Below are 13,224 nucleotides of genomic sequence, written 5' to 3' on the forward strand. Positions count from 1 at the left end.
GTCATGTTCTGCTTCACCGAGTCACAGTACATGCCAGAATTAATGTTTTACCTCAATGAACCACAGCTCACCTCGTGCCAGCAGCACTCACGCAGCCCTGGAATAACTACTGTTACACGGTGCAAAGATGAGTGATGAGAGGAGGCCAATTTTACTTAAGATAAAACTGAGGTAATTTGTTGGCATTGCAGTGACATGCTTTCTTATCATCGGCGCACAGCAAGTTTAAAATAGCATTTTAAAGCAAAGCACATACTGGGTTTCCACTGGGCATTACAAAGCAATAAATGAACACTGCAAAAATCAAGGCCTTAAATGGCATTGAATTGGATGTCCAGAGACAATTGTAGGACTGCTCTGATAGTAGTAAGTCAATCAATCAACCGGTAAATGAAAATTAAATTTTGCCGTCGATAAATTGCTGCGTCTGACTGTTTCTTTTCTTCGGCTGCGGCGTTTAAATGCATAGAAAAGGTCTTGTAAGGTTTGAAAGTGTGACACGCACTGCCTCCATACAGCAAATGAAACGGTTCTGGGTTGCCAAATCTTGCAATTCTTTGGTGACTGTAGGCGTGTAGTCCCTAACTGTGACATCATGTCATATTCATGAGGAAGCTGAGCTTGTTTTTACTCGACTCCCCTCAGCCGTCTGCAGTAGTGCAGTTCAACACACATGAGCAAACATTAGCAGGTCCGGTGACGCTCATCACATGACTTACAGTGGCCTAGCACGGACAACCAAGACACATCTCACAATAGACACAACTATTTCATCTCTGACGTTCCCACAGTAAATTAATTGGAGTTCCTTCAGCTGCCTGACACTTTATACATAACTTGTTCTCTTTTGTACCCATTTTAAACAACTGAGAGGGTGTAAACTACAATCTATTCAAGATGTTTCATTGACTTGACTTATTTTTAATGCATCTAAAGCAGTGGTCCCCAACCTTTTTTGCATCACGGACCGGTTGAATGTAGGCATTATTTTCAGGGACCGACTTTCCACTTGTGCCAGATAAATACAGCAATAATAAGTGCATGAAAAATACAACTCACTATAACGCTGAATTAGTGGGAGTCCTGGACTTGTTTCTTTGCAATGAGATGCAGATGGAAATCAGCCTTTGGCTACAATCTGTCACATTTATATTTTATGTGTTCATTAATGTGCATTGTATCATGTCACAAAGTTATACCAAATATAACAAATGGCAACTTACTATTAGGAGTTTTATTGTACATCTATAAACAAGCTTATTGGTGTGTCTAGTGGGACAGGCGAAAGTTAAGACCGGTGGTTGGGGACCACTGAGCTAAAGGATGAAAATATTCTATGATGTGCCTTTTTCTTTTTTGAAGGAAGAGTAAATGCAGATGTAAATACTGCATTATGTAAAGTTGTTTATTGGTATGTTTACTATCTGTACTTTGTTTGACATGTTATTGCAAATACTGTAAACCTGAGCTCTTAATTCTTAGTATACTTACTGTCACCGAGTTTTAAGCAAATCGTGAAGTTAAGTGAATTATATAGCGCTTTTCTCTAGTGACTCAAAGCGCTTTACATAGTGAAACCCATTATCGAAGTTACATTTATACCAGTGTGGGTGGGCACTGGGAGCAGGTGGGTAAAGTGTCTTGCCCAAGGACACAACGGCAGTGACTAGGATGGCGGAAGCGGCGATCGAAACTGGAACCCTCAAGTTGCAGGCATGTTCTCAGTTGGTTATTTATGCGTCATACAACGTAAACTTATTCAGCCTGTTGTTCACTATTCTTTATTTATTTTAAATTGCCTTTCAAATGTCTATTCTTGGTGTTGGATGTTATCAAATACATTTACCCCAAAAATGCGACTTATACTCCAGTGCAACTTATATATGTTTTTTTCCTTCTTTACTATGCATTTTCGGCAGGTGCGACTTATACTCCGAAAATACGGTACTGTATTTTCATACTTGCTGTTGTGTTGCCAGTTTTTTAGACAAGAAAGCCTGTGAGTTTAGTCATTTTCAGTAGATAGTTAAGGTATACAAGCTGTACATTGACTACTCTAAAGTGTGTTTAATTTGTTAAGATATACAGTAAGATGAATAATTACAATTCAGGTTGTGCAGTTCAACTCCTGCTTGACTAATTGACTGATCAGGAAGGTGTGTCTCTATACTTTAGTCCAGTGTTTTTCAACCTTTTTTGAGCCAAGGCACATTTTTTGCGTTGAAAAAATCCGGAGTTATACCACCAGCAGAAATCATTAAAAAACAAAACTCAGTTGACAGTAATTGTTGGATATGACTTTAGACCATAACCAAGCATGCATCACTATAGCTCTTGTCTTGAAGTAGGTGTACTGTCACCACCTGTCACATCACACCCTGACTTATTTTGAGTTTTTTGCTGTTTTCCTGTGTGTAGTGTTTTAGTTCTTGTCTTGCGCTCCTATTTTGGTGGCTTTTTCTCTTTTTTTGGTATTTTCCTGTAGCAGTTTCATGTCTTCCTTTGAGCGATATTTCCTGCATCTACTTTGTTTTAGCAATCAAGCATATTTCAGTTGTTTTTATCCTTTTTTGTGGGGACATTGTTGATTGTCATGTCATGTTCGGATGTACACTGTGGACGCCGTCTTTGCTCCGCAGTAAGTCTTTGCTGTCGTCCAGCATTCTGTTTTTGTTTACTTTGTAGCCAGTTCAGTTTTAGTTTCGTTCTGCATAGCCTTCCCTAAGCTTCAATGCATTTTCTTAAGGGCACTCACCTTTTGTTTATTTTTGGTTTAAGCATTAGAAACAATTTTACCTGCACGCTGCCTCCCGCTGTTTCCGACATCTACAAAGCAATTAGCACCGGCTGCCACCTACTTTCTCTGCCGATCTCTAGACAACACCGACACTCAACAACAACACATAATTTGCAGACTACGATTACTGGTTTGCAAAAAATATATTTTTAACCCAAATAGGTGAAATTAGACAATCTCCCACGGCACACCCGACTGTATCTCACAGCACACTAGTGTGCCGCGACACAGTGGTTGAAAAACACTGCTTTAGTCCATGCAGTATATTGTTTTTGCAGATAATCTCAAGTTGATGTAATTAAACGTCATCCCTGGCTCAGCACGAGGGCCTACTTTCATTGTTTTAAAGGGGGCTACGGGTCCCCGTGGGGCAAGTGCAACTGATGAGAGATGGAAAAACAGTTTGATTTGCTGCTATATGGCCTCTAGGCACGATGTACTGGAGAGATGAGCGAGGAGAGGAACACGGGAAAGGGTGGGTAGAGGGCAAAAACAGAAGGAGAGAGGATGAGAGAGGCTTTTGGCGGACGGATGAAGAGATGGAGGTGGAGGATCAACAATGTTTTCTCTCTTGTTTGGTTGTCCCTCTACAGTTGTCAGTTCTTCAATTTTTCTATCCGCCTGTACCCCTCTTTTTTTTTTCTCACATCACATCATCTAATACCACTCTTGTCTCTTTCCTGCCTCCCTGTAGCCCGGAGCAAGGCGCACACATGCTCACACACAGGTGTTCTCTCACTAACACTAACTGTGCATGCTAAATACATTCTCGGCTGCAACAAGAACACTCAGTGGAGCGCAGACCTTCGCAAAGGCTGAACAGTACTGCCAAATAGTGGTACAGCATCCCTCTGTGACTTTATGGAAGTGTGATAACTACTTTTTTGCCCCTGAGCGGAAGACTATTCAAGTGAGAACAAGCTCCTTTGCATCTTCATCGTTAAAGTTAAGACTGTTTTATTGCTATTAACAGTTACTTAAAGAGGTCATTTGGTATTTATCGACAATTTAAGTAAGTCTGAGGTCTCTTCTGTCCCTCCAACGTGTCAGCCTATACGGCGGCTGCAGCCTGCGTCACCTCTGACCCACAGCATCAGACAGGCAAATAACAGTGTTTGTGCAATCTTTTTACGTTAAGTGACACTAAATTAACCATCAAATCAAATTCAATCTTTTTTTTATATAGCACTTTTCAGGCAAGTGGCAAACACAAAGTGCTTTGCACAAAAAAAGAAGACAAGAAAACATACAGTACATACAAACGCACGCACACACAGCACTATTGAGTGTACAATAACAAAAACAAAACATGGCATGGCACCGAGGATTGAGAAAAAAACGCCATCTTTAAGGCGTCCACTGGAGAATAACTTAAATTACGCAAAAAAAACACATGATAAAATCTATGTAAAAAAAAATATATCTATTAATAAGACATTTATAAGTTAATAAAACAACATAACATTGAGAGAATAATAGTAGTAATAATAGCTATAAATAAAATAGAAAATAACACAATAATAAAACTAACAAATATAAAACAGGAGTTTAACATGATCAGTAAAAAGCCTGATTACAAAGGTGGGGTTGTACGGTATACCGTTATTAGTATAGTACCGCGATACTAATGAATCATATTTGGTACTGTACTGCCTATGAAAAGAACCGGTCCATCACAACATCTTCTTTTGTTTTTAAAAAATGTATATAATGTTTATAAACTCAGTAAATATGTCCCTGGACACATGAGGACTTTGAATATGACCAATGTATGATCCTGTAACGACTTGGTATCGGATTGATACCCAAATTTGTGGTATCATCCAAAACTAATGTAAAGTATCAAACAACAGAATAATAAGTGATTATTACATTTTAACAGAAGTGTAGATAGAACATGTTAAAAGAGAAAGTAAGCAGATATTAACAGTAAATGAACAAGTAGATGAATAATTCATTTTCTACCACTTGTTCTTAATAATGTTGACAAAATAATAGGTAGATAAATGACACAATATGTTACTGCATATGCCAGCAGACTAAATTAGGAGCCTTTGTTTTTTTACTTACTACTAAAAGACAAATTGTCCTGTATGTTCACTATTTTATTTAAGGACAAACTTGCAATAAGAAACATATGTTTAATGTACCCTAATTTTGTTAAAATAAAGCCAATAATGCAGTATTTTGTGGTCCCCTTTATTTAGAAAAGTACCGAAAAGTATCTAAATAATTTTGGTACCGGTATTGGTATTGGGACAACACTAGTCTGCAGCCTTTTAAAAAAAAAAAAAATTAAACAGTTTCTGGACGCTGTTCTACAGGTGGGGGCCATAGTGGCTAAATGTCATCTCACCATGGGTCCTTGTTCTGGTATTTGGTAAAGATAAAAGTTTGGTGCTAGATGATCTCAGGATCCGCGAGGGTTGATACGGCAAAAGCAGGTTGGATAGACTACAATGCACAAGGCCATTGACATTTAACAACTAATTATAAACGTTTAAAATCGACCCTGAAGCGAATGGGGAGCTGATTCAGCAACTTTAAAACTGCTGTAATATGCTCCCGTCCTCGTCAGCACGCTTGCAGCTGAGTTTTATAATAATTGTAGAGTTCTGATATTATTTTGGGAAGACAGGAGAGCAGGACATTACAATAGTCTAAACAACAGGGAATAAAAGTATGCATTAGCACCTCTGTGTTGGCCTTAGAGAGAAACGAGCCACTGAAAACATTATGTCACCACTAGTCCAACGGTTCCTTAAACTAGGGGTGCCCAAACTTTTTGCCTCCAAGGGCCAAAGTGAAAATGTGCCAATGGGCTGTAAGCCAAAACAGCAATTTTAAGCATACACCAGTACCATGAGTGAAGAGTTTAGCCCCATGCCAACATATTTAAAAAGGTGGAGATCATCACACTTCATAGATGGCAACTATAGTTAGCCTTGTTGACCTGCCTTCATTGATCGTGTGAGCCTACAAGACAGAGTATTCTACAAATTAGTTCACTAGTCTGTGCGTTGGCCCTGCAATGAGGTGGTGACTTGTCCAGGGTATACCCTTCCTTCCGCCTGAGTACAGCTGGGATAGGCAGAGTTACCCAGAAACATGAATAATTTGTTGTAGCCTCGACAACATTTTAGTAAAAAAACGCACACTTTGAAGACACTGTGTGTGTGTTTATATGTATACGTGTATATATATATATATATATATATATATATATATATATATATATATATATATATATATATATATATATATATATATATATATATATATGTATATATTTATATATATATCGTCGAGGTTTATGTGGTTTATCCGTTATAGAGTGCTCAATAGATATTAGATTCCGTAGAGCGGAATAAACGTTAGGTCAGGAAAAAACACAAAGGTTATTTCATCCCTACGAGCCTGTTTCGCAGGTTTTCCTGCTCGTCAGGGGATTTTATTATTTATTTATATTTAATTTTAGTTTTTTAAATGTATTTATACAATCTGCGTAACAGGCTTGTATGGATGAAATAGCCTCTGTGTTTTTTCCTGACCTAACTTATATATAATATACTAATATATACATATATATATATATATATATATATATATATATGTATATATATATATATATATATATATATATATATATATATATATGTATATATGTATATATGTATATATATGTATACATGTACATATGTATATAAAATATCTCAAACCAACATAAGGGAGTAATAGCTCAACAATCTCCTTTTTATCCAACCAACACAACAACAACATTACAGCAAGCTTAAATGTCAACACTGAACACGCACACAAACACACAAGACTCGTTGGTGCGTTCAAAATCGAAAAAACAAAAAAAGGAAAATAATTTTACCCTGTGTCTGAGACTTTTTGTGGCATTGTTAAACACTTTGGGAGTTTCAGAGTTAGGATGTGATGTGGGGGGCCCTGCCCCTTCAAAATGACCATGCCCCCGCTTACAGGGATTGATGTCATCACACAATTAATGAATGAATGAATGAATAAACAAACGTTCGTACTCGAAAACATGCTCCGCACACAGATGCATATTTGGCGTGGTGTAAACGTTCGCAAACCGAAAAGAATGCAAATAGAGGCGTTCGTGAATCGAGCTTCCACTTTACTGTAGAAACACAAAAAGAGGGCCAACTTATCCTTCATGACCTCATGAAAACCCGGACCTTCAGACGTTTGGGTGCAGCTTCTCTCAAAAGTGAGGGATATGATAGATTTTTCTCACGTTTGGTGCTCATAAACTTGCTGTAGGGACGCACACCAATAAAAAGTAATGTTTGCATCACAGATAGTATATAGTTAGTACTATTTGTTCTACTTCCATTATTTCCAATGTGGAAAAAAAGTTGTTGAAACCAGAGTACAGGACCTTGTTAACTAAATTGCTTTAAGCATACACACAAACATCAACATACACACACTTAGGGCGAAGGAAGTAGCAGAGGGTTCAGTCATCCATGTAGAGTCATTGTTAGTAAAGATGCGGAACCTCCAGACTTAACCATCCATAACAGCAGTGTGACGGCTTCTTTGTCTATGCCAATTAGTGAACAAAACCAGCGGCGCAGTCACACAGAGTCGAGCTCACCCTGTGGCCTCAGACACACGCGCACTTATGTATAGGTTGTGTATGTGTTTTTATGTACCATGTTTGCTTGGCAGCTATACAGCATTGGTCTCTCAATAAGGCATTTACACAAAGCCAACTCGCACATTATTCTTCTAAGGGTGTAACGATCCACAGTCCCACTCCCACAGCTGTGCCCTAATGCACACATATTGTAGATGCTCTACACCCACTCGTATATCGTTAACTTCCCCCAAAAACATTGTTGCCTATACTGCACTCACTCGCCTTCCTCTCTTGAAGTTTCAACTCATTAAATGTAATGATATTGTAGACTCAATTTTACATAACTCACTCATCAAACGGCGAGATCGCAATAAAGGCGAATGGCCCCGCCGAGGGATGCGTGCTGCAAAATAAATGATGCACCGCTCACGAAAATGTAATTAATTTACAGGCAGGTATTGATAGTCCCGCCATACACAGCAGTATATGTTCTCTTAATGTTGCTTAACATCTTGATTTTTTTTTTTTTATTATTTGGGGCGGCGGAGGAAGAACGTGGAGACAAAACAGCTTATAAAGAGAGATGCTAAAAATGCCCAGACGAGTGTTTACTCCCGCTGACTGGCTTTCCCCCCCCCCCCTTTTTTTATTAAGTGTTTCATTATGCCAACGCGGTAAAGACCTGTGAGAGATGCAGGCGTCAAGGAGAGGAAACTACTTCTACGTTGCCACATTTAGATAATCAAATTGTATTCTCTTCTACTGTCTTTTTTATATTACATAATGACAGTGATTCTCAAACTTTTTCCACCAAGTACCACCTTAGAAAACACTTGGCTTTCCAAGTATCACCATAATGACCTACATTAAAATACAGTACCGTAGTAGTCCTTAGTATTCATTAAAAACAAGGCAGAGGTTGTATTTAACCAGTATATTTAAGATGTTGGCCACTGCAACATTACACACAGTTTGAACACAAACACAATGTTTGAATAGTTAATTTGATGATTATTTGGCGCACACCACTACTGGTACACGAACCACAATTTAAAAATCACTGATATATGATGGAGAGTATTTTATTAAAAAGCCAATGACACATAATCATTTAAAAGGAAATCTTCTAATTCTGTTTTTTTTTTCTCCAGCCAAGACCGATGAAGTTCTCAAGGCCAAAATAGCCAGGCAGGAGGAAGAGACGCGAAAAAAGTTGGATACAGGTGAGTTTTTGTATGTGTTTTTCACAGAAAAAGAATAATGAAAAATCATTTAAACAGATTATTAAAATATATCATGTTTTATACATTATATTTCTATTTAATTGTAGTATTTTATTTCATTATTTTTATTATTTATTTTCTTTTTCTTTTAATTAATTGGTTATTATTAGGGCCGGCAAAAAAACGCCAATTAACTCATTGGAATAATGGCAAAATAATATTGCATTAATCATGTATAAACAGATGAATCACGCAATTTATTTTGACCGCACATGCTCCTTTACCTTACCCCTTGATGGTTACCTGAAAGGCGGAACGTGTTGTTATACGGTCAGTGATCAGGTCAGTGCATAAGTTAGCGCAAAGATGAATGAGGAGACTCCGACTGGTGTGTTCTCTCGTAAATGTTACTTCAAAATACACCCCGACTGGACTTTAGGTAAAATTGTTACCAAGTTTGGAGCAAAGAAATGTAGTGCATTCAAATAACCTAAAACATTTTTTTTTATTAATGAATTATATTCTTACAATGTAATTGTGTTTGTGTCCAAGTAGGGGTCTTTTTTAAATTAATTTAAAATAACTTAAATTAAATTAATTAATCATAATTAATATAATGAAAAATCCCATTTTAAAAGTGTAATTAATCTGATTTAAAAAAAATTATAATTTAACAGCAATTATTAATACTGTTGTTGATTTTTTTCTGGCATCCAACTGAACTTTATTGAAGTTCATATTAACCCTAAAATGTCCTTCTTATTTCCATTTCCTCTACACATCAACTTACATACTGTATGTCTGTTTTCATTAGGATGCCACCAATTTACATTGCAACACATATTATAAATGTGCATTCTTTGCACTGCAGCCAGTAAATGTATCCTGCCAGTTCTGTACCTCCCCTACGGCAACAGACATAGTGCACGCATGCACACACACGCACACACACACACACACACACACACACACACACCCACACACACACACACACACACACGTACACACTAACAGCTCAATATACATTCAAGAGTCATTTCCACTGGATATGCTGGTGATAATAAAAATCCTCAGATAAATAATGAACCAGGTCCTTGTTCTGACCAGAGCACCGCGTGTGTGTGTGTGTGTGTGTGTGTGTGTGTGTGTGTGTGTGTGTGTGTGTGTGTGTGTGTGTGTGTGTGTGTGTGTGTGTGTGTGTGTGTGTGTGTGTGTGTGTGTGTGTGTGTTGCAGTAGTAGAGTCGTCGAATAGTTTGTTCTAGTGTGGGTGGGTTTCTGTGTATATATTTCTGGACTTGCTTTTTGTGTATTTTTTTTGTCTGCTTCCATGGAGGAGGAATGACAATGTGACCTTTAAAGTTAGCTGACCTTTTGGCCAAATGAAAGTCCGGCCATCAGAAACTAATTAGCCTTGCACTCAAGCTTTGGTCCCCAGCTCTGGATAGAATGTATTCTCTTCCCCTCTTCTCACTTTTTTTCCTCTTCTTCTCTTTTCTTTACAATGATATTAGTCCAGTGCTACAATTATCTCAACCACTACTTCTCTCTCTACTGATGCACGCTCCTGTGCATCATTTTTGCTTTTCCTCATTGTGGAAGTCAAATAGTAACTAAAAGACTTGCGTTTTGCAACGTGGAAAAGCGAAGCAGTCAAATAGCTCTTTGGTCATTAGAGTTTGCACTGCACTGTCGCCTCCTTTTTGAAAATACTTAATAGCATCATAAAGCCACACCCGAAAAGACAAAAAAACATTAACTATACTTTCTATAACAAGACAAAAGCATTTTTATTTTTTGAGAAATAAAGTTTTAATATTACAAGCTCAAAGTCAGAATTTCCGGGAATTAAATATATTTTCATCCATCTATCCATTTTCTACCGCTTGTCCCTTTCGGGACGCGGGGGGTCGCTGGAGCCTATCTCAGCTGCATTTGAGCGGAAGGCGGGGTACACCCTGGACAAGTTGCCACCTCAAGGACTGTAATAGTAGAAAATAATAATTAGTTTTTCCTTATAATACTGTATTACAACTTTATTCTCTAAACACTTCAACTCTTCTCAAAATTTTAAAAATGTTTTTCTTTTCAGCGTGTCTTTAATAGTACTTTATATAACTGAAAGAAAAACTAGTGACTGTCTTCATACATTTGAGGCATATAATCAACCCTTTTTATATATTGAAATACTTGGAAATCCAAAAATTTGATTTAATTTATTTTATTTTAGTAGGTCTGCCCCCCCTAAAAATATATATATACATTGAATGATAAATTATTAAAAATGTATTCTAAATAATAATTCTTATGATCATTATAACAATTAAGAATAGAGTAAAATAAAACTTTCTTTCATGACAGCGAACAAGAACTTTGTTGTCTCATCTTTGGAAAAACCACATGGTTAATGGTGATAAATGTGGTTTAAGGTACAGTAAGTACCAAATATAGTTCCTTTCACTATAAAGGGCTACATAACTGACATGCTAAAATATGAATGTGTTTTTTACAGTACATTAACAAAAGGCATTACAAACATTAGATTAGATTTGCTGATACATGCAGAAACACTGTGTACACAAAATAACTGTACTTAATAACTCTACACACAGCCATAAAATAACACAGATTTATTTTCTTTATGTATTTTTGCTCCTGAAAATTAATCTGGCAGTCATTTCCCATAATGTCAATTAGTTTTTGAGTAATCGGTAGATAACCAAGTGTCCTTGGAATGCCCCCTTTCCATCGCCACACTCGATATTATGCCCCCTCTTAGTGTGATGTCATCTACAGAACTGGAGTCCATTACCCGCATAGACAGTGTGGATAAAGGTATCTAAAATTATTATTTTGATTGTGATTACTTCAAAGCTGATATGGTTAACATAATGAGAAAAAAGTTAAGTTAAGAATGACCATTTTCGGACTTCCCTGCGCTTCCATCTCCTCTTTCATAATCACCATAGCCTGTGTTTCCTCATGCTCTTTCAACATTTCCTTAAGCATCTTGTAAGCATCAGTAGACGCTGTCGCAAAGTCAGAATCATTCGGTACGTGTCCATGGACTAAATTAGTCTGATTTCTCAAATAGTTTGACTCTAAATAAGTCTCCTACAACCCATGGCTACACCTTAATCCAATGGTGTTTGGTTTTTGAAAAGTCAGACTTAGCATACCTGGATTATGCAATTGAAAACCAGATCTCTCGAGTGGGTGTGTGCGGCCGTAGAGGACCCTTCGGATACAACCCGGAAGCAATTACCATTCAATAAAAGCAGCAACAATTGTAATGAAGAGAACATTTTAAGTGCATCGATCGTAGAAAAAAAGAAACTTAGATTTATTTAAGAAGGTAGCTACAAAATGTAAAATGCCGGTTTATCGGACTCCTGAACGAAATACAAATGAAATGAAAGATAATGAAGCAGGTATTTTAAAGGCGAATAATAAAGCGTACACAAACCTCTTCATGCTGCTTTTGTGCACTCCAAACTGATTAACTTTCTGCACAAACGGCAAGATAGTCCAGGACAATAGCAACCTTTTCCTTCGGATTTAAAACTCCTTCCATCAATCCACAGAGCCTTTTGAATGAACTTCGAGACATTCAAAAAAATTTTACCATGATTTTCGTCCGAAAATCCCTTCGAAAAAATTCTCTCCCGCCGGTCTTTCTTTGCATCGGACCTGCATCTGCCACGATACATACTTGGTAGTAGCGCCATGTTTGTAGCACAATCCAGGATCAATTATTGATACTGTCTGCTATTCAACATCAACATGGCCATTAGAGACGTAATATATCTAATCTGTGCCAATATTACAGCGGACATCACTTGAAACAAGTTTTAAGGATCCGCAGATGCCTCATGTGACTTTATTAGTCAACCAGAAAAGTAATTCATTTATCCGCGCTGACAATTAAATAAGCGCCCCCCAGTGTACGGGAGGCACATGGCGTATGATCAATAGTCACATTAGAGAAAGTGCATAGACACTTCACACGTAGGTGTGAAAGTACAAAAAAAAAAAACTATTTGAGAAATCAGACTAATTTAGTGCATGGAAACATAGTGATTTCCTCTCGCTTGGTTCATCCCATTTTGCATGAGTTAATTTGATTGTAGAGGTTGATACTTTCCTCATATTGTTATCATTTGGAGGCTGACCCCTTCTTTAGTTGTATCGCTACAACCTGCAACAATGCCTCTGACAGACATATTGGATAATTCTTTCAAATTATGTGCAATAATATCTCAATTTGGGACGAAGATGCTACCAAACATACTATGCGATAAAATTGCCTCCAGTTTTCTTTCTGTAGATGATGTCAGCAGGCTGATGAAGGCCCGCCAACATTTTTGAGCTAAAAGTGAGTTTTCCAAAATGTGCTGAAACTGAAACTGCTTTAACAAACCTAAAATCATGATTCTGTCTATTTTGGGGGAATCTTCACGTTATTTTAAGGTTCAGAACTATGAAATAGGTGCCAATGTTGTCAGCATTAGCCGGGCCTTTTAATGTTTGAACCGCTGACAAAAAAAGTGAGTTAAGTTAAAATGGACCAAATATGCCATTTTTCTTCCCC

The 13,224-nt window shown here is 37.4% G+C and overlaps 1 protein-coding gene across 1 annotated transcript in view; it reads left to right on the plus strand.

The window, feature by feature from the left end:
• The window catches only part of rsrc1 (arginine/serine-rich coiled-coil 1), a 267,973-nt gene that overhangs the window by 204,107 nt on the left and 50,642 nt on the right, over nt 1–13,224 (plus strand). Inside the window, exon 7 of the mRNA XM_062060184.1 lies at nt 8,564–8,635. Coding sequence (XP_061916168.1) covers nt 8,564–8,635 — 72 coding nt within the window. The remainder of the gene's footprint in view (nt 1–8,563; nt 8,636–13,224) is intronic.

This window comes from Entelurus aequoreus, linkage group LG10, assembly GCF_033978785.1.
Source record: "Entelurus aequoreus isolate RoL-2023_Sb linkage group LG10, RoL_Eaeq_v1.1, whole genome shotgun sequence".
Lineage (NCBI taxonomy): Eukaryota > Metazoa > Chordata > Actinopteri > Syngnathiformes > Syngnathidae > Entelurus > Entelurus aequoreus.